Raw genomic sequence first — 25,374 nt, 5'->3', positions numbered from 1 at the left:
TACACCTGTAGGGTCTGTTCTGTACATAATGTTTGAGTAGGATTGACATGTTTTCTGAGTAGATAGTGTTGTTATCATTTATTCTAGTTATTCATGTTGAGGAAAGTTTAGCCAACTGTTTCATATTTGTCTGAAGTTCAAATATGTACATTGTTATGTATACTGAGCCCTTTTAACAATATGTAAATTTCAAGATGATCATCTATTTTGGTTATGACATCATCTATTTATTGCTGATGAAAAGTTATGTTTGTGAATAATAATATTTATGTGAAGTGTACAAAGAAGGGCACTTAATATTAAGGCAACAATGATGACATCTATTTTTGACTGGTAATATTATATACTCTGCCTCCTACTACAACAGAGCAGAATAAAGTCTCATTGTTTGCAACTGGAATTTGCCTTCTGGTATTTTTAGATCAGTCCAGCATCTTTCTCAGTCGGCACAAATCACCCAATATCTGCTTGGAAATCCGCTATTACCTATACCGCACACACCCACAAATTGAAAGGCGCACGGAAATATATTCATCATTAATCACCTGTTCTACAAAATAGAGGTGTTTTATGAAATATTACATGACCTATGAAAAACAATGAACATCACCTTGTCATTGCAATACTCCGCTATAAGTCTTTCTAATTTGTTATGCATTTCTATCTATTTGTCTCTCTATCTGAAAAGTCCACGTTCAATCGTTCTCAAAGCCAATCCTTGCTATGGTACGGCCCCTTGGGATCCCTAGGGGGCGCACTTAAATTGTACTTCTACCTGGGCAAATAACGAATGTAAAACTATCCAATCAACTTAAACGTTTGTAGCATAATGCAAAACCAACATTTCGTAACTAAACATTTAGTATTGTGACGGATGACATCTGACAGCGTCGTGTAAGCTTGCAATCGAATCGGCTGATGTTCAAATAGGAAGCTAGCTTTTGCCTCCTCTTAACTACGCCTACTACGAACCATCTGCTAACTTTCCGCTAGTTCTGACAGAAAGAGTCAGCTGGCTGCGTTGATCGGTAAAAACAACGCTTTTTGAGCAACGATTTTTCCCTCAACTGCTGCGATGCCGGTCTCAGGAGGAACCGAGAAGCAAAGGTTGTCGATGAGAGGACACTAAAAGAAGAGAAGGGTCTCGTTTGTTCGCTGCAAATTCGTCGAAATTAGCACTGCATGCAGAGGATCTCCGGACGCGACGTGACGTGTTTAAATCCCCCCTCCCCATCTAGACCTGAATTTTGAATTTTGGTCCGTGAACAACTAGTAACGCCAACAGAACCATATTTACGTACAACAAGTGGAGACATCGACTTTAAAACGTTTGTGAGTCTTGTGTAACGGTTAAGGTACTACTGACTTTACCGTTTCCTACCTGTCGCTAGAAAGTGAATCTAGTGTGCTGCTAAGCCGAGTTTGGTGAAGTGTGAAAAAAATACCACCATGATAGTTGTGGAGGCTAGACTGGACAGAACTGTGTACTTAGCAGGAGAAGTACTGGAATGTTTCGTGTCATTCACCAACCAGACATCAGACAGTGCAGTTCCTCTCAACAGGTAACAAACACGACGAGTTTTCTCCTAGTAGTAGTACATGTAGCGTTATGTTTTGCTTGGCATAATCAAGGAGGTTGTATTTAACCTCCTTGGCATAATGTTGATAGATGAAGGGAGGGATTTTGAAAATTATGGAGACCATGTCTTACTACAAAAATGTACTACTAATCATTTTTGTCCCAAATTATAGTGACAGTGAGTCCTTGGCTTGGGCCAGTGCACAGCTGCACTGCCAGTGTAGTGTGAGTGAGGCCCGTGTGGTGTGGCCAGGTGAGGACACTGGGGAGGTACCTCATGGACAGGAGGGCAGCGACACAGTCTTCATCCCCAGCAGAGGTCAGAACTCTCACTTTTGTGCATAATCCCCATTGTTCATCAGGAATATGATGTGATGTCTAACATTAGTTGATGAAAATATGAACCATGTGCATTCAGCTACTAGTATTAGTAAGTTTTATCAACAATTGAGAACTGATTTGCATGTCTTTTGTGTGACCTTCAGGTGAGCGGGGTCATACGGTCCTGTCCACTGCTCCCAGAATCCTCTTCTGTGACCTGAAGCTCCACCAAGGAGAGACCAAAACCTGTAAGTACCACTATCCAGAAATTACTTCATATTCTAACAATTTCTTCTTCATGATCAAACAACATTGCAGTTTGATTTTCTTAACTTATCCATGCCTCTGTTGCTTGCTGCAGATTTGTACAGAGAGGTGATCCCACGTGAAGCCCCGCCCTCCTACAGAGGACACTCCGTCAAATATTCCTACAAAGTCACCATTGGCACACAGAGAGTCGGTGCCCCAACTAAACTGTTGAGAGTACCTTTCAGGGTGCTGGTAGTTTATGGTGAGCCTGTTTTCATCGTTATCTAGGATTGAAGCCTCCTCTGCTTACCTTCTCATAGTCATACTGCCATGATATCTTTACAGTCAATAGAATGTTAATTTTTTATCACATATTGAATTCCTGAGTAAATTTACTATCTTTAGGCTGCCCAAAGCAGTAGAACATGAGTAAGAGTACAAGTCGATTCTCTATACTAATGGTACATTGTTTGCAGCAGATTTGGGAGATCCCACTGTATATGAGGAGGTTCCTCCCAGTAACCCCTTCCTGGAGGAGCAGCGGCAGGAAGGGTCTCTGTTAGAACTGGCCAGCCAGGTCCTCACAACCATCACGGCCAGGAAAAGTCCCAGTAAGAGATCTTACACTACATAGCAATAGGCTATTTACTTGGTATACTGGTGTATACATGTAATTACCATGGGGTATGGACTGATTTATAGTCCCTATATGATGTAACCTTTGTTTACCATTTTGAAGTTTGCTATCATTTTTAGTTACTGCAATATAAGAAGAAGTATTTTTTTCTTTCTTTGGATGTAGATGTGCATGTAGATAGCAAATAATGCTTGATGCATATTGCAGATACAATGCATAAAAAATGATATAAGATCCATCACATTCACAGGTATTGTGTCAGTTTGTATTTTATTGCCATATCATTACAATCTATTTCAGACGTGTACAACATAACTAACCAGCGTGGAACAGTTGGGAAGTTCACACTGTTCAAGTCAGCATACAGAATAGGAGAGGACATTGTGGGCAGCTTTGACTATGCTGGTGCTCAGTTCCCTGTATGCAGGTATGAGTCCCCAGTCAAGTTTGGAATTTATTACTAGTAAATTCCCATCTCTTTTTAGTATCAAGACAAACTATCGTTTTTGGAGTTTATAGTTTACAGATTCTCCAGCCACATTTGTTGGAAGAGTTTCAAAGTTTTTGCAATAGACGCTGCTTTGTGCTTTCTTGTTTTAGTTCACTGTGACCTTACAAAGTGAGGAGCACATTGCGGAGGAGTGTCGTCGGAAGCCAAGTCAGGCCGTGGCCACCATGTCCTTCAGCCGCCATCACGAGTTCTGCCTGCACACACAGCGGGGTCACATGATCCTGCCCATCCCGCTGTCAGCCACACCCTCCTTCATGACAGATATAGGTACTGGAGATTTCTTTTGTCTACAGATTGTGTACAGAATTAGCAATAATGAAATTTGCAATATTAATGAAAGTTTATTGCAAATACTTGCCCGAGGGCTAATTGCAGTTACAAACAACATAGAAAGAAAATACAGTGGTATGTGAGACTATATCTACTTCTAACATTATACTATATTCTACAACATGACATGACACTAGTTTTACTGGGTTTGACTTCTTCTTTTTAGGCAATGGAAGACGAATTTACCCACTTCTTCTATAATATGTGGGTTCTTTGATTTTAGTAGTAAAATTGTTTTTTTGTGGTAAGGAATGGTAGGGAAGTAAGGCAGCATTTTAGAATATTGAATAAAACTATGCTGAATGCTTCATGGGGGTCTGATATCCACTATTTCTTGTTCCAGTCACAGTTAGGTGGAGACTCCACTTTGAGTTTGTGCTGGCCTGTAGCCCCATCTCCCAACCAGAACTTCCTACCGGCCAATCAGAATCTGCCACATGGCAAGGGCCAAGCACTGTTGCCGTGGATACAATGGTGTGGGATCTGCCAATCAAAGTCCTGCCAACCAATCCACTACAAGCCACTGCAGTGTCATTGATCAAGTCATCTAACAGTATTAAAGTGTGAAGTGTACAGCCTGCTCATCATATACTTGTTCCTATAATAATGTATCTCTTACCAATTTTATGTACTACATGTAGTATCTTATCATACACAGATGCAATAAAAATTGTGTATATAAATGTAACCATTAGAGATCTAGTCATGACATCATTACCATTATGTTACTAACTTGTTAGACTTATGACTGTGGAAGTAAAACAGTTCCTTGTATAAAAGGTTTTACTTTATTTAGGGTCTATTGCAATAAAAACGAAGTCTCAAGAACTGTCTGTTAGCTGATAGCCTTTACAGTTTTATTCGTTGTTGAGCCTTTTGAACAGTAGTATGTGGCAAATACCTACAATGAAGTTCAAGTTTCCATTTCCATCGACTGTTTACATGTTTTATATTTACTTTGTCCTAAAAGTCAACTACACAACACCTGTGACAAACCACATAAGCATGGCACGTACTGTGCTGTTTTATTTCCTTCCCTTCCAGTACAATGAATGTCTAAAACCTCATATAGAATAACTTGTACAATTCTTACATGTCTTTAAAGACATAACAGCATACATGTATCATCCATTTGTATTCAAATTTTAGCCTGGGGAACAACCCTGGGGAAAAACTCTCCAACCTGACAACAAAAGGGATTTACTGTGTAGATACTTCAAACTGTGAAGTTTTTTGTGCAGTTGAGCACCTATGGTGTATGTTGTGTTTACAAAAGCGATCAGTAATATGTCTGAAATGCATCAATATAATCTGAGGGTCAAGTTTAAAAACATGGCATAAAAATCTGGTAATTCAAAACTCTGGCAGCTGATCCTATCATTTGTTCTGTTAGATATTGTCCATACAAGAACTCACAAAACTGAGTCTTAAGTTTCTTCCAACAAATCAACACAAATGATTTTTTTTTCATTAGAAATTAATGTACAAGACCCATATCACTATTAAATTAAATACATGTATACTCCTTCATTTTCTTATTGAAGGAAACTAAACTAATATTCAAATATGGGCTTAGTCAACAACATAAGTTATGTACACAAATGTGAATCAGGCTGGAACTGAGGTAGATCTGGCCTCTTTTCCCCTCCCACAGCCTCAGAGTCATTGATGATCAAATGAGATCAGTTTGATAACTTAACTTAATCTAGCATTAACAAGCTAGCCACCTCAACTCTAGCCAAGAGGCAAAAGCAGAACTTTGTCTACACTGCACTTGTTTGTATCTGAAACATTGGTAACATTGTGTCAATGCCATTTTAACTTCAAAACATATAGTGTTATATCTTCTGTAGCAGCAAAGCAGCAAGGTGGGCAGTTATTCAGGACCTCCTCTCTGTAATACAAGAAAAAGAACTGTTGATTCGGAAGGGTTAGGGATACTAAGTTTTGCCATGAATTGAAATCAAATGGAATACGAGATATCAACAACAATTGAAACCACTATTCCTCATCAATACTATCTCATTTTCAGCTGACTATAAGGACATAGTAATCTTTGTGAATATATAAAGAAAATTTCACTGCAAGGGAGGGAAAAACTTTGTTTCATCATTTTTGACATACCACTGACATCCAACAAGTCCCCCATATGCTAACCTCCAGGTATACAAATCCCACACTAGTACATTTGTACCTGCAGCCTAGTAGTAAGAGACTTAAGCAAACCTGAATATATTCCATCTCCTCAGCATCAATGGGTTTTCTCCTATATCTGGCAGGGACTTGTTCCAGGTACTCTGTTACGACTGCGTGTGGCTTGGACGATGCTGTATCAGCTGCTGGTGTGGCCTGCGGTGCACTTCCCGAGGCTAGAGTTACAATATAAAAATTGTTTGACAGTTCAACATGGAGCAGCTTTGTACAATGTAATATTATTATCAATCTCCAACTCATTACCTTCTGGTATCTGAGTCTGAGCAAATTGGAAGTAACAGAAAATACTCAAATTGTAAGAATTATGCAAGTACTAGTGGTTGAAGAGGACCTGAAAAGAAAGAAACTACGCCATGGTATGTTTTTAGTTGCTAACATCTGTGCGAGTAGGTTGAAAAAAGGAGACATTAGATGAATCTAACATTTAAGAACAGCGACAGATGTTAGTGACAAAACCACATCCATTCCAGTAAGCACTACTCACATGTCTCACCTTGTACCTGCTGGTTTGCTCCATACCTAAACTTGATCATCCTCAGGTGGGGCGTCACCTGCTGTGGTTTACAACAACAACAAACAACATGAATTATCATCAAATCAGTTTACAAAAGTTCCACAGATTTGCAGGTATTGGTAACGTATTGAAACAAGACTTGTTTTTATCCGTAAATTCCAACAAAAACAATGCATCATCGCCAAAAAGCAGTTACTCAAGCAATTTATCATTATCATTTGACAGTCATCATAGTACAGAAAGCATAGATACATTATACCTTGATACAACAACAAGTGACACAACAACGAGGCCCGAAAATCAATGCAATAGTAACTTTCCCTATACTGTAATTGTATCATGGTACTGTACAGTGCTACTGATGTGAAAAAGAACTGTGCAACTGAGTATACCGGTACTTAAGCTATTTATTTGTCACAACGACAAAGCTGAAGATGATCCCTGGAGAGTTTGACCTTCATGACTTCGATGCAACACAGCCAGGCTCCTCGTCGGAAGGGCCACCTACAAACGTACCTAGTGACTCTACGATGCTAGAGATCTACAGTACATTTTTCGTAGGTTTTCAAAATTCGAAACAATAGTAGAAATCGAGAAAATTATGAAAACAGGACATACCTGAATTACGCGAGACGCCATTTTGGATGTACCAAGTGGTTGAAGCATAGGGGTGCACGCACACTTCCATCTCAAGGGTTGCAATTTTACAGCGCCTTCTTGCGGCTGCAATTCCAATTGCACCAACTGCTAGGTTGCACGACGTCAATTTCAAATGGTTGTTACGTTCAGGAATACGAGCATTTGCCAGAAACTGAGACACGCAACACTGATCTCCAAACATACATTATTTAGAACATTGGATCGTAAACTTTCCCTTGGTAACGTTAACATGGTTTCGTTGTGACAAGGAGGTATAAAACCCTCTCAAATAAAAATCGTCTCAGAAGATAGAGATTAGGTGCAATATAAATAATGAAGATTAGGTATGGTTTGTTTAGCCTGGGTGCCATTCTCCGTAGTTTCTGTCAGCTCCCCCTGAGGTCGCTGGGCCCAGTGAGGGAGCTGGCGCAAACTGAGCCGGGAGCCGGAGGATGGCACCCAGGCTATGGTTTATTGTGACGATTGACGAAGTTTCAAAAGTACAATTAACTAACGTTATTACGGACTATGACAAGTCGTAGAAACATGATGAAAAGTTTTACACTTGAGGTAACGTCATTTCTAGGATGAAATTGGTTCCGGCTAGCTGTTTGGAAATCACAAGGAAATCAAATCAATTCTCCGAAGTTTATGAATATGTAAAAAGTTAACATTATCAAGGAAAGATCAAGGAAGGAATGCTATGTTATGTGGTTAATTTATAATACCTTACCCGGTCTTGTAATAATAGGTAATACATCTCGAATATGAGGCAATAGATTTTGCAGTTAATGACCAGTCTATCAAAAAAACTCTTTCTTTTCTAAAGGATTGGATTTCACGCCAGTGGTTGATGATGTAACCGGAGCTTTCATTTTCATCTTCCTCTTCTCGTTATTAAATCCAACATCAATTCTTGTCCAAATTCCGTGTGCACTCGTGACATTGAATGTGCCAAGGACTTCATATCACGTCGAAATGCTGTCATAACCTTGTCCCTGATCCTTCAACGTCACTTTCTGATTTAATGACCTTTTAATAAGCCCCAAGGCGACGAGCTTCCTGGAAATTTCCCAGGAAACATTGCAACAGCGCATGCGCCTTTGCTCATTAGAGGAGAACATGGCGGACCCTCTCTCGTCCGAAGAAGAGCAGGTACGTCCCAGTAATTTGTAATTTTCCACCATATGTTGGGGCTCATTGGACTTGTAAACGAGCGTGACGCTGTCGTTATAGAGTGGTTAACGTTATCTGTGGTGTTGTATGGTTTTGTCAGCCCGTGTCGTGGAGGAATCAGCGTGTTTTCGCATCGCGTTTCTCCCGTCCAGAATATCAAGAATGTCTCATTTCCGCCTTGATCTGTATGCAGGAGAACGCTCCCGTCTGCTGACTCCTGGGCGCTTTTCTTTTAGTCCGCGTTTACTGTGGTACTCTAAAATTGCCTAAACATGCACGTTTTAATCAGTTTGTTAAAAAGAAAAGGGCTTTGTTTGAATCTCCTCTCAACTGTTTCTGTCCGCTACATCTTCTGAGATCAGATAGTTTATGATAACTGCGTATGACGTATGGAACTCCAGTAAAACTAGACGGGTTTGACATACAGCTTCACACTACGGCGATGTGGACACAAACACTGTAGAATCACAGGCTTTTCATCTTCTACCATGATCGTTTTATACAGTTGAAGTGTGTTGTATCTTTGAAACTTGGTCTTGAACCTCTGAAAATCCAGCTGACCCTACTTTTTTGTATTTCGTATTTCCGGTCGCGTACTGAGTCTCTTCCTGTATGAAGGCCTTATTTGGAAAGAGGTGATACGAAACAGGAAAGAGGGTCAAAACTTCTCCAGAAATGAGGCAACCACAAGGTCTTTTCGGCATACTAATATATTCAGCTGCGTGGGATGGGTTTAAACTTTTATGTAAAAAATGAATGCTTTGAAGTTCTGTGAAATGTGTCATTATGGATCACTTCCTAACTTCAAGATCATCATCATGCCTCCTAACTTAGTGGTTTAAAAAAGACACTACTAACATTGGATAAATTGATCTGTGACCTTTGCAAGAAATTCCCAATATAGTTCACACTTCTGTTAGGACCAGCTTCAGTAAATTATCATATTTTGATAGTCTATAGATCTGTTCTGTGTACTTGAAAAAAAAAAAAGAACAAACACAGATCAGATGCCATGATTCCTGCACATGTCATGTCAATTAAAACAATTAGAACCAGAAGGTAACAAAGAATCCATAAGAACGTGATAAATTAAAGTTCAAATTAAGTTATTGATCTTCACATCAACAGTCAATGGCTGTTTTAATAGATTTTTTCGTGAAACATTCTTTCTTCACACCATGGTCACTTTGCCTTGTATACACAACACAACAGACATATTGTTTTGTGTTTTTGTTACTTGTTAGTGCACTGTTAGATGAAGCTCAAACCCCTCAAAATATATTGATATCCTGGAGAACTGGACTTTATCTTTGAGTTAAGTGCTCTAGGAGCTTGGAGAGACCTTGGAACCCTCTGTCCTTTGAAATCATTACTTATAACATTATGCCTGGTATCACCTTGAAATAAGGTTTTATGGCCATGAAAGATTTCTGGAAAGAGAGCAATTATAGTGGCTATGGGAAGAAAATTGTCCTTTTGTAAACTTATGTTTTGTCTGCTTTTCTTTTGCCGTCCTGGCCTATATCCAAAAATCAACGCACATACATTGAAAATATATTGATGGCAACTGCAAAAGACAAACAAAATTTCAGAATTTAGTTTTTTTCCTTAACATCACTTGCATTATTGTTTTATTCAATAGTTTCCCAGCTTTAAATGCTGTAGGTCTTTTCTGATTGTCTCATTTCCAAGACGCAATCATTTCTCCAGACACAACAGGAAACCAACTTGGCTTTAGCTGCTTTTACTGTGTTCCTAGTTCGTTGTTACCTCTGTTGGGTGATTAGCCATGATATCTTGTGCTGAACAAACCCACAGGAAAGACACAGGCCTATAGTATAGTGGTGTGTGTTTCCATTCAATTGTCTCGAGATGATTAGTCTCCCCAGTCATTGTATTATGGATTTTTTTTTCATCAGAAATGAGAGTTTCAAAATCTAATCATGTCCCAATTACCTCAGATATATGTCGACATTGAATCCCAAAAGTGACATCTGAGCTATATTTAAAGAAATGATGACAAGAAAATTCACCTCCACACACTACAAAACATTAAGAAAAATTGTTGCACAAATGTAACATATGTTGCGTTCTCCTCGCAGGCCACAGCTGAGTTTCTCCAGCGCATCAACTTCTGGCGGTCGCAGCACAATGCCGCACCTCTCCCCTGGGACACGGCTGTCAAGTTCCTCATGGCCAGGAAGTTTGACGTGAACAGGGCCATCGACCTCTACGCTCAATACGCTGTAAGTCAATTTTTCTGGTATCATCTTCATCTGTGAATCAAGTCTAGCTATACAACAGTATACAGTAGGTCATACATGTATGTACCTGCTGGTAAAACAATAACAGTGAAGGAGGACTTGTCATCAGGTTTTCTTTGCTGTTTTTCCCAAAACTGCCCAAGAAGACCAGTTAGGACTTTTTAGAGGACTGATATAATCTTGTCTAAGACTATGTAGACAGGTGGTTGCTATAGACAGAATCCTTAGTACTTGTATCAATGGTAAAAATTTTCTAAGGTTCACTAAAAAGTGGTCACTTTGGTCACTTGTACAGATGGTCAAAGCAAGTCTTTAGGTAAGTACAGTACATCAGGTCCTTATATCTGTTCACTCACAACTTAAGTTCCAAAATATTGTTGATTAAGGGTTAGTGTGAATTTGTTGTTGCTTTTCTGAGAACCCATCAAACATACTATCCTGGGTCTATCTATTTGATTTGATGTTGGAGAGTTGTAAGCTGAAAACATTGGGATACGTGGTGAAAATTCTCAACTTACGCTAAGTCAATGTTGTGGTTTTCTAGTCATGTGTTAAGAAGGATTGACTGTGCATGTAGTACAACAGGCAGGTGTCAAAGATTCTGTACCACATCTCAGTCACGATTACCACAAATGATGTAGCTGCCGCACACCGACTTTCTTAGAAATGCACCAGACTTGCCTGAGGATTGATGGGTATGGATGTGTAATGATGTTAGAGACGCTGATTGGATTCTAGTCGAGCCCAATTGTCTGTTGGATCGGGTCCAAATTGCTGATTGAATGACTGATAGAATACAGCATATGGGCAGTGTTTGGCAACTCACTTGTACTGTATCAATATCACCAGGGTTGACATTGACAAAACTAGCTTGAATATTATAGTCATAAGAGTGTTTTTGACTGAAGTTTAATTACTTGTTGTATGGAGCACGACTTGCAAATATGACATAAGATATCCACAGGCCCCAGATGTAAATGCCTGGATACAGTTTGTAGTGAGCCACAACATTGCGTGTTGTCAAAATAGTTGGATTACGTCCTGACCTTGTGTTGTTGATCTTTCTGGGTGTTTGGATGGGATCCAAGATGGCAAGGTCACTCTGCTGTCTCTTTTAAAGTCATCCTAGATTATCAACGAAGCTTCTTTCCAAACTGACAGTTGTACCTGAACACCGGCACTACAGAATTCCTCCCATCTGGCAACTTTAATGCAAAGCTGTTTGTTAATTATTGTTTTTTTCTGTATGAAACTGAAAGGAGATGCCTTGTAAATTTATAATATTGCTTTCTAATGATTTTCCTTATATGCTTCAAGTGTATTGTCAACATTATCCCGGGTAGTCAATACAATAAAAGAGGGTAGTAAATGTTGGCACAGTTGTGAAAAACATATAAGGATAAACGTACAGGCTGGAGTTCATGGGCCCTCACGGCATACATAATTTGCACAGATCAGGTTGCAACGTGATTTATGTCCGGATGTGCATCCGCCTCGTGGGGTAATCCATAGCTTAAATTATGAATTTGAAAAATGGTCGGTTTGGCATGATAAGTATGTAATATACATGACACCTGCACCGTTGTATATCCCCTGTTTAAACAAGAGAAGGGTGTGAAAAACAAGCTATATTGTGACTGATTGCCTTAGAGTAGCAAGTACACATGATGCATATCCTTTGCCAGACTTGAATGTCTTGATTTTGTTACAGTAAGACTAAAAGCATTGAGAAAACTACCTAACAAGAAGTAATCAGGATGTAAGGTCATTACAAAGAATGGAAAGAAGCAAAATATAGTAACTCAACCAAACAGCAGTTATTTAGTAATTTACAAAGATAGTCTCAAAGTGCTAACCTTGGAAAACAACTCGAGGATTTTTTTTAACGCAGGTTATTCAGTAACTTATGTTTTACACCAGATTTTTTGACACAGCTGTTCTGTATATAGTAGTTTCATGTGTCAACTGGCCTAGGTCAGTCCAGAGAAGTGTAACACCCTCCAAATCTGCCTGTAGCCTATCAATCAACAGGAAACTTTGGCCCCAAACCACCTTGTTTCTATGTATGGACTGTGACGTCCATAGACAGCCAGTCCACACCCAGGAATGTTCAGTGCCTACACACGGGTCACATGACCATTACTAGACAGTAACAGTTGCCAGCACATGGCTCAACAGAGTGCTTCCTGTCCCCGGAGTCAGTCGCCTGGTTGTGGTGCAGTCACTGGGCAAGTTTGGATAATCAGGAATAACCAAGTATCCCCTCAGAGAACCAGGTGCCCAGGACTGGAGTGTTTCATGAAGGGCAAACAAGTGAGTTAAAGATTTGATTGTAGTAGTAATCTGTCAGTATTATTACTAGCAGAACTGGCCATAGTACGGTTACCGAACCTTGACATTGGGAAAGGTGGAAGTGACTCAAGAAGGAGGGGTGAGCCATACAAAGTCTGACGCTCCTCTGAAAATTGACTTCTGATCAGGTGATTCATTGTGAAGCCTATGTTCATGAATTGCCTTGTTTGTCTATATGGTGGTTGAAATTGATTCTATCTGTTTTCAAAGAAGTTGAAATTTGTTTTCTGTAATATGTTGATATGTTGTTTTTATATCATGAAGAAATGTGCAGCAGAAAGTTTGTGTTCTCGCTTAGTTACAATACACCTATGTCATACATACTCATATAAATGTTACACTTGTTTGGGGGAAAATGATTTAGGAAACTGTGCATATCATTCCCACTCAATGTCATGTGCACTCCCCTGTGCTGTGTAGTATCTGACCTTGTTAATGTCTTCAAACTGAAGGACACTAAATCACTAAAGTATAATAATGTAGTATGATAATGATGTCAGCAGATTTTATCCTTCATACCCAGGAATGCTGCCCAGGAATAGTAATACAAGTGTGTATGTGCAGAAAAATCAGTTTACTTATTGTCATCACACCAAAGAAGGATTAATTCTGGAGCTATGTGCAGAATGTGCCAATATAAACTATTCTGTATGGGCCTGGAGCCAGTACAAATGCTTGCCAATGTTTCTTTATAGAAGCCTGCAACAATCTGGGTAGTTGCCAGGCAGGTCTTTCAAATGTTGGAGACAGCCTGATTTAAAGTAAACACTAGAGCGAGGTCAAAATACAACATTGGCACATTTGACAGATGTTTAATATAACAGTAGTCCTTTTCCGAGTTAATGCTAAGTTGCAGTTGCCTGAAATGTTTTAATACACAAGATGTATTACTATTAGTGTGTGTAAAAACTAATACAGTACATGTATTAGAGTACATCATGAATTCTTGGATGTCTGTTTGAAGCAAGGTATTATGTGCAGTTTTTTCCTATGTCAGCCAACATCCTGTGAATGTGTGATAATCTTAATAATCTATATTTTAGACAATGAAATGGTTAAAGTTCCACCTCATCATTATGTGTCTGTGAACTTTGCAAATATAGCAAACACTCATTTTGTTGCATTACAGACCAATGTAACAAAAAGTGCTCTGAGAGAAACCTCTGGGGAGAGGGATTGTTAAACATTTTGAAGAATATTGAATTTGTGACTTCTTGGAAATCTGTGAGTCACATCCCCTGCAATTAAAGTGGGAGTGACAGGATTTTGATATAGTTTGGTAACAAAAAAGTCAAATACAAAGTAGAATTCAATGGATATTTAGATATAACAAGTTTATATAAAGCTACCAAGCTGCAATTTTGTATGTAACAAGCTATTAAAGGGACTTCCCTGAATGTGGGAGGGGCAGTATGATGTCATTGAAAGGGGATAGTCATAAACCAATATTTGCTTTTACGCCCACCAACTTAAGTCAGCAAATAATGCTTTTTCATGATGGTGTTGCCTGGCAAGTTGGATGAACTTCTGCTTATTATTAATATTGTAATGACTGGCAAACATGTGATCATCATCTGTGTGCAGTTTCTATTGCATCACTATAGAAACAGAAAGTTGGGAAACTTGTCACTGATTGAGTGGGCCATGAAGTGGGGTGAGGCTCAGGGTGGGACCTGAAACTGTTCCCATGATATCAGCTGGTAGAAATGTGTGGGCGTGTATTAGTGGCCCTTCCCAGACAGGGTTACCAACATTGGAAATTGGATCAATGGTACTATTCTGAGAAGGTCTGGCATTGACATAAAGGCTACCCTGTGCATGCTTTGTAAGTGGAAATTTATTTTAGTTCTATAAATGTGCATATATTAAGCAAAAGGCATCCACCAAAAGAAGGCTAATATACTTCCAGAATTGGAAAAGTTATGTGAAAAAGACATTGTGTAACCATACAGTTGTTGTACATGTATAACTGTTGACAAGCTCCATCACACTACACTGATTGGTTATTTCTAAAAGTTGCAGTAAAGCCTAAAGGAGTACTAAAATCCAGAAGGAGTGCTATATTCCGACAGACATTAATTTTAGGAAGTGAAAAATGCATATTACTTTACAGTACACAATAAAATACTCGTTTTGCGCGCAGGTCTTAAAACGCATTGAATCCAGGGCTTACTGCATTAGACATTCAGATATTATAGCATCCAAGCTAAAGGTCGAGCAAAGTAAAGCAAGTAACCTCAATAATCAGCTTTTTGGTGTGCTTGTCCCCTATCCCCAAACACGCGCTGCACAAGTCGCACAAGCAAAATTATGTAAAAAGTCTGCTAGTTATGTATAATCTACGGGAAAATAGCACTCCCTTCTGGCCATCCAGAGGAAAAAGGAAGCAGTTCCAGGAAAATAGGTTATGGGGATAGGTGGTTTGATTTAATCATGAGCCAAGGTATCCTATAGCTAGTGACCTTTTCAAGACCATCTTAAAAATTATAAGTTTGTAGCATTATCAGAAACTTCCATTATGGGTGTTGAAATCATGTACAACTGTATGTTTTGTAAACAACATGTTCAGAAAGAAAACCAATAACCAATAAAGGAAAAGTATTACTGCTCCATTGTTATGGAGGGGTGTGACCAATTGTTGCATAAGGAAGCCTGGCTGACCAGTTCAAACTAAGGGGGATGCATTTCTAGGAAGAAGGTGTTATGTCGCCATATTTAGCCACAAATACCAGGTACTAGAACCAACTGTCCTCTATAACATCAGGACCAGTGGAAGCAACATTCATTCCCAGCTTCACCTTTTACAGTACAGGACATAATTGATCCCTGTGGTTTTTATCACCTCTTGCTGCAGGCAACTCGTTACAAGGAAAGTATCTTTAACTTCCACCCAACAGAGGACCCTCTGAAGAGTGAACTGTTGACGGGGAAGTTCACTGTCCTGGTAAGTAATTGGAAGATAGAATTTGGCCTACAGTTTTGCTGGAAGGAATTGGAGAGTTTTTGTTGAAACTGGCATTAAGGGTAATAAGTCAATAAGTAAATGGAAGATATTGCACTTATAAATGTATATATATGCACAATATATGTATCAGTATGTCCATGATGAGTTTAACGTTAAGCCAAAACAATACTTACACTGTATTTACCTTCGCCAAGAAGGTTATGTTTTCAGAGGCGTTCGTGTATGTGTGTGTGTGTGTGTGTGTGTGTGTGTCTGTAAACACGATAACTTGAGAAGGCCTTGATGGATTGTCTTGATGCTTGGTAGGTGGGTAGGTCTTGATGAGACCTCAAAATGATTAGATTTTGGACCCCCTAGCGGCTTGTTATAGTACTGCAGCTGAACTTCCGGTTTTGATATCTCATGATCTAGACATGCTATGGTCATGAAATGTAGATGGTAGGTAGCTCTTGTGTTGGGGAAGAAGTGACATGAGTTTGGGCCCCCTAGCGGCTTGCTCTGGAACTGCAGGGATATATTCTTGAAAATATTAAAAAAGGGTATAACTCAAGAACCGGTTGACGGATTGTCATGATTTTTGGTATGTAGGTAGCTTACGTGATGCTTAATAAAATTATGTGACAATTATGCAAATATGGATGTAATTTGCATAATTTATGGGGAAATTCTATAAATCAGCTGCATTCCATGATAGGACAATTGAAGCTTGTGACATTGGTAATTGACAATGAGAGAAACACAGGCAGATATTGATTATATTAATAATGACTTAATTTGCATAATTAATGAGAAAATTTTATAATTATGTAATAACTGCCTGGAATTTCATACTTGTGGTATTTGAAAGTTAAGTTGAGGTGAACATCATTAAACATAATTTATTCAAATCAGGACCTCATTTGCATAATTTATTAGGAAAAACTAGAATGCATTGTTTGTTAATATAAGACTGTCTTTTGGTTTAGATTATGATAAAATGATATAATTCATGAAAATTAGGTTCCTATTTGTTAAATCAGGGGGGAATAATCTAATGTATAATTTGTCAGTCATAAAGATTAACATCGCATTTGGCGAAGGTATGAGATCGGGGAACTCTAGTTTCTGATGTTTTTGGTAGGTTTTGATGGTTCAATATCATGTTAATCATGTATATGTATCACACTGTATTCCTGGTGTATGCAGTATAACCCAATAGCCCATATTATGTGTAGTTTTACTTGTACCATAATGAAATGGTGTTCAGTAAAATGCAAGCCTGTTAGATTTTTTATTATGTTGGACTACAGAACATTGATTTTATGTAGGCCATTCCCAGTAGACAACACTGGACATGATTGTGTAGTAAAGGACAAATTTATCTCCTTTTTGCAATCAGACTTTTTATGTCACCTTATGACAATTACATGTAATATCACATTTTCTGGTGGTTTAACAACTTTTTGATGTGTAAGCATTGCTGTGTATCTTTTCCCATCTGTCGAAAGGGCGAGACTTTTTTCTGAACACATGCCAAAATGAGTACATCTGGATTTCATCTATATTAAGATTAAGTTTTCTGGCAGTAGAACAGAAAGAAGATAGTTTCTTAGCACCTAAACTTCTAGGCCTGCTATCTTGTACTTGGATAGTAGTAACATTACTAAAAACACAGAACATATGTTTGCAGGTGTCAGGTGTAGTGAGTTTATAGTAGAGAAGTGACTATAGTAGAGAAGTAATATATCCAGTGTAAAGGATTACGGTGCATGTATTTGTAACACATGCTTTACCTCCACAGCCCACCCGAGACTACAACGGAGCGGCCATCGCTCTGTTTACAGCCAAACTTCACGATCCCAGCAAAAGCACACATCAGCTGACACTCAAGGGGGTGATCTACCAGTTGGACCAAGCACTTGAAAAGTAAGGCCCTTTGTTGTATCAAAAATGGCCATATGAAGACTGGTCGACTTGTTCAGGGAAGGAGACATTCCGAACAAAGTCATGTTGTATGTATAATTTCAATTACACCAAGTGATTTTATAAATGCTACAACCAGATTTTATATTATAAATGCTTGACTGAAAATCAAAGGTTATAAAATGATTTGTAAACTTCCGATATCATATGTCTCTGTTACAATTGTTGTGCAATAAAGTTTGACTTGTTAAGTCTTCTCCTTTCTTGACCCTTTTTGCCCGTCGCTGTTGCTCTTTATATTTTCCTTGTCATGAAGACAAGTAGCACCAATATTGGAGAAGAATCACTGCAGTTTGTTACATGTTGATGTGTTACTTCCTCCTGCAGCCGTCAGACCCAGCGGAATGGGCTCATCTTCGTGTATGACATGACAGATTCTGCCTACAGTAACTTCGACTACGACCTTAGCAGGAAGATCCTAAATCTGCTCAAGGTGAGCTCCAGAACACACCATGTGCTGTGTAAGATCTCTCTGCCAGATTACATATATTGGCCAACCTGAGAAATGTGTCGAAAGAGATTTCCATGCAGCATCCCCAGTATTCTTGCACATACCTCATTACCTGGGTCCTACACTAGAAATCTCTCAAATGCACTGGTTTTCAAAGTTTCAGATACACATGTACGTAGCCTGACAGATAGATAATAGATGGTTCCTTCGGTAGCCTTAGGTTGCATATTACAGAAACATTTTAGAAGACTATCTGATGAGCTATGATAATGAAGCAATATAGGATAAGTTGTGAACAAAATTATGACAGAAATTAGTAGATATAATGTGATCAAAAGGCTTCACATATCTTACTTAGTCCAAAAAGAGCTGCTTTACTGATTCCTGTGACCAAGAAACCATAGAGCCACCTGGCCTAAATAACCTGATTAGCATAAAGACAAAGGCTGAATAGCAGCATTTCCTGAGGTGCCAGAATGAAGCTAATTGGTTTGGAAGGCAGGCCACACAGACGGGTTTGGTCAGGAGTAGGTCAGGAGGTACACAAGTAGCCAACTGGTACTATCTACAAGTCTGCTATAAAATGTAGCTTTAATTCCCATTTTATTCAGCTACTTGATTATGTAGCAGTAGCATATTACCGAGAGCTGAATGTTGTCAGTTTTAGGATATGTTAGGGAGAAAATTTTACATTAACTGCATGGCCTTTCTCAGCACAGATTTCCTTTGTTCTTCTCAAGTTAGTGGTGGTAAGGGCATGAAATGGACACTGTTTATATAATAGGTTTCTTTAGATTGTCTGAAGTGAGTGTATAGTATGTTGCAATCTGAGCCGTAGCTTTCCTGTAATATTATCTTGTTTTGCCTTTTAGGGCTTTGTTCACTTAGGTTACGCTTTTACTCCAAGTGAGGACTGTGATATTATGTATTATATAAGCTAAATGGAGTGTTTGTTTCTGTTGTACACAAGTCAAGTGATGTCTGTCTTGGTTTTACTTTTAGGGAGGGTACCCGGCGCGCATGAAGCGGATGTTAATCGTGACTGCACCCCTGTGGTTTAAGGTGCCCTTCAGCGTACTACGGCAGTTTGTCAGAGAAAAGCTTCGAGAAAGGGTGAGTACTGTCATTATTGTATTTTCCTATGTACTGTTCTTGTATTGTGTAAGCTGGCCCTGTGCCGAAATTGGGTGTTCATTGAATTTTCATTTGGAATGAATGATTGTCAAAAGTACTGTGAGTTGGATCAAAGTAGCACAGTAGTCACTACTAACAAGACGTTTGTTCCTAGGCTGGTAATATATCTGTTTAGTGATGCTGAATGTCATTTCCTCGGCAGGTCCACGTGATTGATATATCCGAGTTGCACAACTTCATTCCCCTGTCTGCCCTCCCCACCCACCTGGGCGGAGACCTGCTCATTGACCACCCCTCGTGGCTGCAGCGCTGCTGGAACGCCTCCCTGGCCCAGGACCACGCCGGACCAAACGACACACCGCCCTCCCCCTCCGAGTACACGCCCTTCGTCAGTCCCAACATGAAAAACAGGACTGAGAACGACAAGGAACACGACTCGGACGCCAGCTCCCAGAACTCAGACACTGAGCACATTGACGTTGCTCTGAACGGCATTGTGGATGTTACCAAAGCGGCCAAGTCGGAGGGAAACACACCCACAGAGACAGATAGTGGCTTCTCAGAGAGGCAGGGTGTGGAGAAGCAGCAGGCGGTAAGTGTGGACCACACCACCAACGGGAATGCTCAGGCTGCTGTGGACGACAGAATAGTGGACGAGGACTCGAGCGAGGAGGACGAAAGCCTGCCGCCGCCGCCACTGCCCAGAAAGACTTACCTGACAAATTTTGAAGAAGAGTCCATTCACACAGTAGAAGAGGGGGGAATGACCATGGACCAACTTTGCGTGCATCTGAAGACAACAGGGAAAAGGGGAATCTACAAGGAGTACGCCATGATCAGAGCTGAGGCACCAGCTGGGACATTCAACTGCTCCAAGTAAGGCAGATTGCTCATCTTTTTAGAAGAGGGAAGGGGTTTGTGTCTCTGTTGCAGCTGTAAATTCACTCCCTCCTTTATTCTGTTTGTAATAGGATTTTGTTTGAGTAGCTAGGAACCAACACAATTTCAAATATATTGTTTCCTTTTATTATTCTATGTGGGTTATAAAAATGTTAATGTCTAATGTTCTAAAGGCTAACTTTGCCATTCCAATCCCCAGGGCTCCATACAACCAGTGTAAGAACAGATATACAGACGTTCTGAGTTTGGACCACTCAAGAGTTAAGCTCAACATCTTGGATGAGGATGATGTAAGTGAAGTTCCTTGACATAATTAAGAAATCTATACACCAAAAATATAAAGACTATTTTCATCACTCATAAACAGGTCAGACCATTGATTTGTTATGTTGCTATAAGACCTTTGAATTGGATCCTGTGTAGTCAACTTGAAGATCATTTTTGAAGAATAGTGGCATAAAATATACTGCATAGTATTCATTCTCTAACAAATTAATTTACAAAATGCACCTGGTGAATTGATATTTTTCAAAACTTGAATAGGGCTTAGTACACTCAGTAAAAATTGGTCACTCTTCTCCCCACATTTTGCAGACGACTGACTACATCAACGCTAACTTCATGGATGCCTACAAGCACAAGAACGCATTCATCGCCACCCAAGGCCCCCTACCCAGAACATTCCCCGACTTCTGGCGCATGGTGTGGGAACAACAGGTGCTCATCATCGTCATGACAACCAGGTAAGGGAACGTACCTTACAGTGATTGGTTATTGGAATTTGGCAACTGTGCTATTTGGTTATTGAAATTGCTTGCATACTTAAGTACTCAAAATCACACCGCAGCATAATTTATAATAATTTATTGCGATACATTTAACATTAGGTATGCTCTCCTTTATGCATTAGTTCTCACAAAGCATATTTTTCCCCCTCAGAGTGGTAGAGCGAGGGCGGCTGAAGTGTGGTCAGTACTGGCCGAATGAGGAGGGCATGCTTGACCACTACGCCAACTTCCGAGTGACCAATCTGGAGATCCAGGCAGGGGATGACTACACCATCTCCAGACTCAAGCTGGACAACCTGGAGGTGGGGGACACGTTTGATTATACATGTAGCTAGAGTCGTTTGAAGATGTTTTGAAGAGACTTTGCAGGATTTTTAGACACTTTGGTGTTGCATTCAGTACAAAGATCAGAGTAACTTGTACTGATAATTGTTGTCTAAAAATGACTTAATATTGTCATGTTGTGTTGTGCAGTCTCCATGTAAATCATCATTAAAATCATTTTGCCTTTTTCTCTTGGTGTAACGGAAATTTCATCTAAACCTTAACATAGATGCACATTACAATGTAGTCTTCAATCTCCACAATTGACAAAGATTTAGCTGGCTAATGCTTAATGTTTGTTCCTTTTTCTCAGACGGATGAGTCTCGGGAGGTCGCACACTTCCAGTTCACGAGCTGGCCAGACTTCGGCGTGCCGCGCTCGGCGGCGGCCATGTTGGATTTCCTGGCGGAGGTGCGGCAGTACCAGGCTGACGGGTGTAAGGCCATGGGGCCGGCCTGGGCGGGGCACCACAGGGGACCTCCCATCGTGGTACACTGCAGCGCAGGGATAGGCAGGACAGGTGGGCAGGATCAACTATGCATGTTGATGCTGTATAGTGTCATTATTTGTAGCATTTTATGCTGCCTCTTCTTAGATGAAAGTGGTATTTATTGTCCCTCTTTAAGTCAAATATTACCATTTGAACTTGTGGTTTTGGAATCTTTTTCTGAACAAGGAAACTTATAGGTGGCTTGTGATGTGTACAGCATTAAACAAGTTTGATTATTAGGATAGTGCTCTTGGCAAATCAATGAGCAGCTGTGAAAACTTTTTACTTAGAACTACTTAGAAGTAACCGTTCTGTCCATGTGTGCTCCAGGCACCTTCTGTACGCTGGATATCTGTCTGGACCGGCTGGCCGACATCGGAACGGTCAACGTGAAGGAGACGGTACAACGGATGCGCACCCAGCGAGCCTTCAGCATCCAGACACCGGACCAGTACCACTTCTGTCACACGGCCATCATCGAGCACTGTCAGAGACACGGCACCCTGGGACAGGTGGACTACGGGCAGTACGACGACAGCGACAGCGACTGAGCGTCGCCTCCACCTATTTGTTGATGTGATCGGAGAAAAACCTAGGAAACGTGCTCCAGAAAGTACTAACCTTGGAATGGAGTCCAGGTCATTTTTGGTGTTCCCTATTTTGTACTGAAGTTTGTAACCAAACCAACCATCTTGCAGTCCAACCTGTAAAGTATATACCCTGTCTTGAATTGTCCACTGCAGTATTTATAGGGTGAAGTCAGGAGGCTCCATGCATTGTGAATGCGTGTCCGTCAAGTGAAAATGACAACTCCTGTAGGCAACTTTCAAAAAGTATCAAAACCAAACTCTTTACCTCATTTTCCCATGGATCCGTGTATTCTAGACCTTACCATGTTGTAGTTGGAAAGAAAAGATGAATGGTCATGATGGCAGATATGAATTGATTTTTTTGTAGTGATGTTGTGTAAAGTGCCTCATTTTCAAAGTTGTGAACAGTGTATATTCATACCATGAAGGGGCCAACTTGTACAGATGACTTCATTGTAACTACAGGAAAACCTACCAAGCACCCTTGTTGATCTTGCCAGCTCTTTGAGAGGAGAAACCCCAATGAAACTCTGTTGTTAATACTAGCTTCTTTTTTTCAATCACACACCAGGTGAGCTAGACAAAAGTTCTATTTCAAAGTTGGGCTCTTCAGATACCAACAGCCTTGGTTGTGTATTTTGTTGTGTTCCCAGTATATCAGAATTCTACATCTCTGTTGTTCTTGGTTTTGTAGTGTAAGTCCTGGCCTAATATGTATTGCATATCCAAGATGGCAAATGTTTCATGCAAAGGCATTCATAGAGAAATTGTGGAAATTTTTGGTAATAACCAGAAATTATTGCCCTTGTAAAGATGAGGTGACAAAATGCTTTGTTGGTTTCCTTACTTTCTGTTAATGACTGTTGGCCAGTAAGTTGTAAAGAAATTCATTCAAGTATATGTATTATTTAAATAACAAAAGCCAAGCCTACTAATAAGATTATATCACTTGTAACAAAATGTACCTTCTTGTAACATTTGTTTGAAAGAGCATCACTGTTAGATTTTCCGTTACATCCCTATTGTTCACTAAGGACATATTTATTGACAGACATATTTAATATGTAATTATTATTGTGTACTATACAAGTGGTTCTTAACCTTATATATGACCATGGCAAATGGCAAACATGAATGTATCAGAAGCCAGCATCCTTCATTAAAGCCCAGGTAACAAGTTTGCAATTGCTTCCATATTGACGGTTTAGGGTCTACAATTGTACAGTTATCTAAAAGCTGTATATAAAGGCATGGTGATTGTTGTTGGTATGGTATTTCCAGGCCCGGAAAATTCTTTCAAGAGTCTTTCAAGAGAGTTATGTTTTGCTCGGAAACTTGATATACATATGGTTCAAATGCCACTTATAGAAAGATCTGAAAAGTTGGGTGCATAAAACCAAGAGATCCATTGTCCATGCTGCCTAACATGGCATTGGGGTGCCTCAAGCACCATGTATACTGCTTCTCATACATGTAATTCATAGATGGTAGGTAAAACTACAATAGATTTCTTTCAACATTTGCTTGCTACTTCTTTTCTGCTTGGCTTATTCTACGATATTTATTTGACATATTGATTGTGATCACTGGAAGTTATAAAGAGCTTGAAAAGCTTTCCTTTACTGTTAACCCGTATCCATAGCATTGCTTTTGTATTGATAATTTTAATGATGGAATATTTCACAAAATGTGATACACTTACCCGTTCTAGATGTGTGAAAGAGAAAGCACTGAGTGCATGTTCAGTTTATTTTAGGGATGGTTTACTTTACCCTGTAGAATACATTATAACCAGACGCACATTGAAAACCATGGAGAAGGTTTAAGTTTATTGAATAGGTATGTATGGAAGGATGAATCGATTGTTACGTTTGTGTTTCTCAGCAGGTCTGTAGATGTTGCCTCTACTGTATTGAGCTTTCCAAAACCATAACAATTCTAGAGTGAAATATCTCCAGACTAGGTATTGAGAAAAAAAATTGAAGTTTGCAGGTACTTGTCAAAGCTCTTAACCAACAGACTTTCATAAAAAAAGATGTTTGGCATGTAGAGATCTAGAAGAAATACCTGACTGTTTCTGAAACCACACTGTTCCAGTTATTTACCTTCATCTTGCTACATGTAAGGTTTTTGGCACAAAAGTTGTGTTGATACTGGAACAGTATGAAGCGCTAAAGAAAATCTTAATGTGTTTAGACCAGTCAGGTAAAAGTTACCTGCTTATTAAGCTTCATATTGCCATGTGACTGAGCAGATTCTGATCGTCATTTCTGACCAAGGAAAAACTAACCTCTAACTTATGAGCCACTCATGTTTACAGTAATGCAAGCTACAGTTGTAAATATCAAAGGACAACTCAGTGTGAAAGAAGTGCAGTGCCAGGTCTGTAGCTAGGGGGAGCTGCTGCATGACACACCTGTCTGAAGCCTTGTATCTAAAACTTTTATTTACGCCTGTAGTAGGTGGTACATACCATGTATACAGAAACCTGTCTGTGTTCTATGCTGACGTGCACTGTTTGTCCCTGAAGTGCCTGTGCAAACTTTTGTAATGTAAAGCTATGTATATGTTTCAAAGTAGAGAAAAAAACATGATAAAAAGTGTGTATGATAAATATAGAAATTATATACATGTAGGAAGCATAGCCATGTTCATTATTTTGTATCTGTTCTTGTGACTGATGGTGTAGTATACAAACACAGTAACTTGGAAAGTATTTAAGTAGCTATTAAAATGTGCAGTCTTATGAGTCCTTGGGCTATATTCCTATAATGTTTCATCTTCCCAGGTGGGAAACATTGTTTTATGTCAGTTTCTTCTTTGGCGCCAAACAAATAAGGTCAATGACCTGCAGGAGACACTCATTTCATTTATTACGAACCCTTGTGGCGCCCTGCTGGGCTAATCTTACCAGGCTCAAACACATACATACATGTACACACCACGGGTGTCAGTATGGTTAGTGATGATGAAGCAGGACCCA

The 25,374-nt window shown here is 39.6% G+C and overlaps 3 protein-coding genes across 5 annotated transcripts; 2 read left to right on the top strand and 1 right to left on the bottom strand.

The window, feature by feature from the left end:
- Positions 1 to 974: 974 nt before the first annotated feature.
- LOC109480805 (RAB6A-GEF complex partner protein 2-like) lies at positions 975 to 4,446 on the top strand. Its single transcript, XM_019783120.1, is given in 9 exon segments — positions 975 to 1,562; positions 1,753 to 1,898; positions 2,065 to 2,148; positions 2,262 to 2,411; positions 2,629 to 2,760; positions 3,087 to 3,194; positions 3,197 to 3,213; positions 3,387 to 3,564; positions 3,971 to 4,446. Coding segments are annotated over 9 exon segments (1,152 nt in total). The 5' UTR covers positions 975 to 1,449; the 3' UTR covers positions 4,195 to 4,446.
- A 657-nt stretch (positions 4,447 to 5,103) lies between these two features.
- Positions 5,104 to 7,064, bottom strand: LOC109480806 (28S ribosomal protein S36, mitochondrial-like). 2 transcript variants are annotated; one of them, XM_019783122.1, is made up of 4 exons: positions 6,974 to 7,064; positions 6,335 to 6,395; positions 5,854 to 5,996; positions 5,104 to 5,521 (listed from the first exon to the last, which is right to left on the bottom strand). In XM_019783122.1, the coding sequence occupies exons 1-4, from the start codon at positions 7,019 to 7,021 to the stop codon at positions 5,504 to 5,506; spliced, it is 270 nt and encodes an 89-aa protein (XP_019638681.1). In that variant the 5' UTR covers positions 7,022 to 7,064; the 3' UTR covers positions 5,104 to 5,503. The 2 variants fall into 2 exon arrangements, with proteins under 2 accessions (XP_019638681.1, XP_019638680.1); XM_019783121.1 differs by having other exon boundaries at positions 6,326 to 6,395; positions 6,974 to 7,054.
- Positions 7,065 to 8,030: 966 nt separating this feature from the next.
- LOC109480784 (tyrosine-protein phosphatase non-receptor type 9-like) lies at positions 8,031 to 25,137 on the top strand. 2 transcript variants are annotated; one of them, XM_019783086.1, is made up of 12 exons: positions 8,031 to 8,149; positions 10,273 to 10,416; positions 15,641 to 15,730; positions 17,532 to 17,656; positions 18,041 to 18,146; positions 19,167 to 19,277; positions 19,501 to 20,174; positions 20,398 to 20,488; positions 20,793 to 20,941; positions 21,138 to 21,288; positions 21,624 to 21,831; positions 22,132 to 25,137. In XM_019783086.1, exons 1-12 carry the CDS (start codon positions 8,090 to 8,092, stop codon positions 22,350 to 22,352), a joined length of 2,130 nt encoding a protein of 709 aa, XP_019638645.1. In that variant the 5' UTR covers positions 8,031 to 8,089; the 3' UTR covers positions 22,353 to 25,137. The 2 variants fall into 2 exon arrangements, with proteins under 2 accessions (XP_019638645.1, XP_019638646.1); XM_019783087.1 differs by lacking the exons at positions 8,031 to 8,149; positions 10,273 to 10,416 and adding an exon at positions 12,603 to 12,747.
- Positions 25,138 to 25,374: the final 237 nt, after the last annotated feature.

Source organism: Branchiostoma belcheri, unplaced genomic scaffold, assembly GCF_001625305.1.
Source record: "Branchiostoma belcheri isolate BF01 breed outbred unplaced genomic scaffold, Haploidv18h27 scaffold52, whole genome shotgun sequence".
Taxonomy (NCBI): domain Eukaryota; kingdom Metazoa; phylum Chordata; class Leptocardii; order Amphioxiformes; family Branchiostomatidae; genus Branchiostoma; species Branchiostoma belcheri.
The sequence above is the reverse complement of the archived record's forward strand: the minus strand, read 5'-3'. Positions and strand labels throughout refer to the sequence as shown.

Coding starts and splice junctions, on each gene's coding strand:
- LOC109480806 (XM_019783121.1), bottom strand. CDS start 7,021: ATGCTTCAACCACTTGGTACATCCAAAATGGCGTCTCGCGTAATTCAG. Junction 6,396..6,973: donor TGGCGTCTCGCGTAATTCAG/GTATGTCCTGTT, acceptor TGTAAACCACAG/CAGGTGACGCCCCACCTGAG. Junction 5,997..6,325: donor GCAGGTACAAGGTGAGACAT/GTGAGTAGTGCT, acceptor TTGTAACTCTAG/CCTCGGGAAGTGCACCGCAG.
- LOC109480784 (XM_019783086.1), top strand. CDS start 8,090: ATGCGCCTTTGCTCATTAGAGGAGAACATGGCGGACCCTCTCTCGTCC. Junction 8,150..10,272: donor TCTCGTCCGAAGAAGAGCAG/GTACGTCCCAGT, acceptor TTCTCCTCGCAG/GCCACAGCTGAGTTTCTCCA. Junction 20,942..21,137: donor ATCATCGTCATGACAACCAG/GTAAGGGAACGT, acceptor TTTCCCCCTCAG/AGTGGTAGAGCGAGGGCGGC.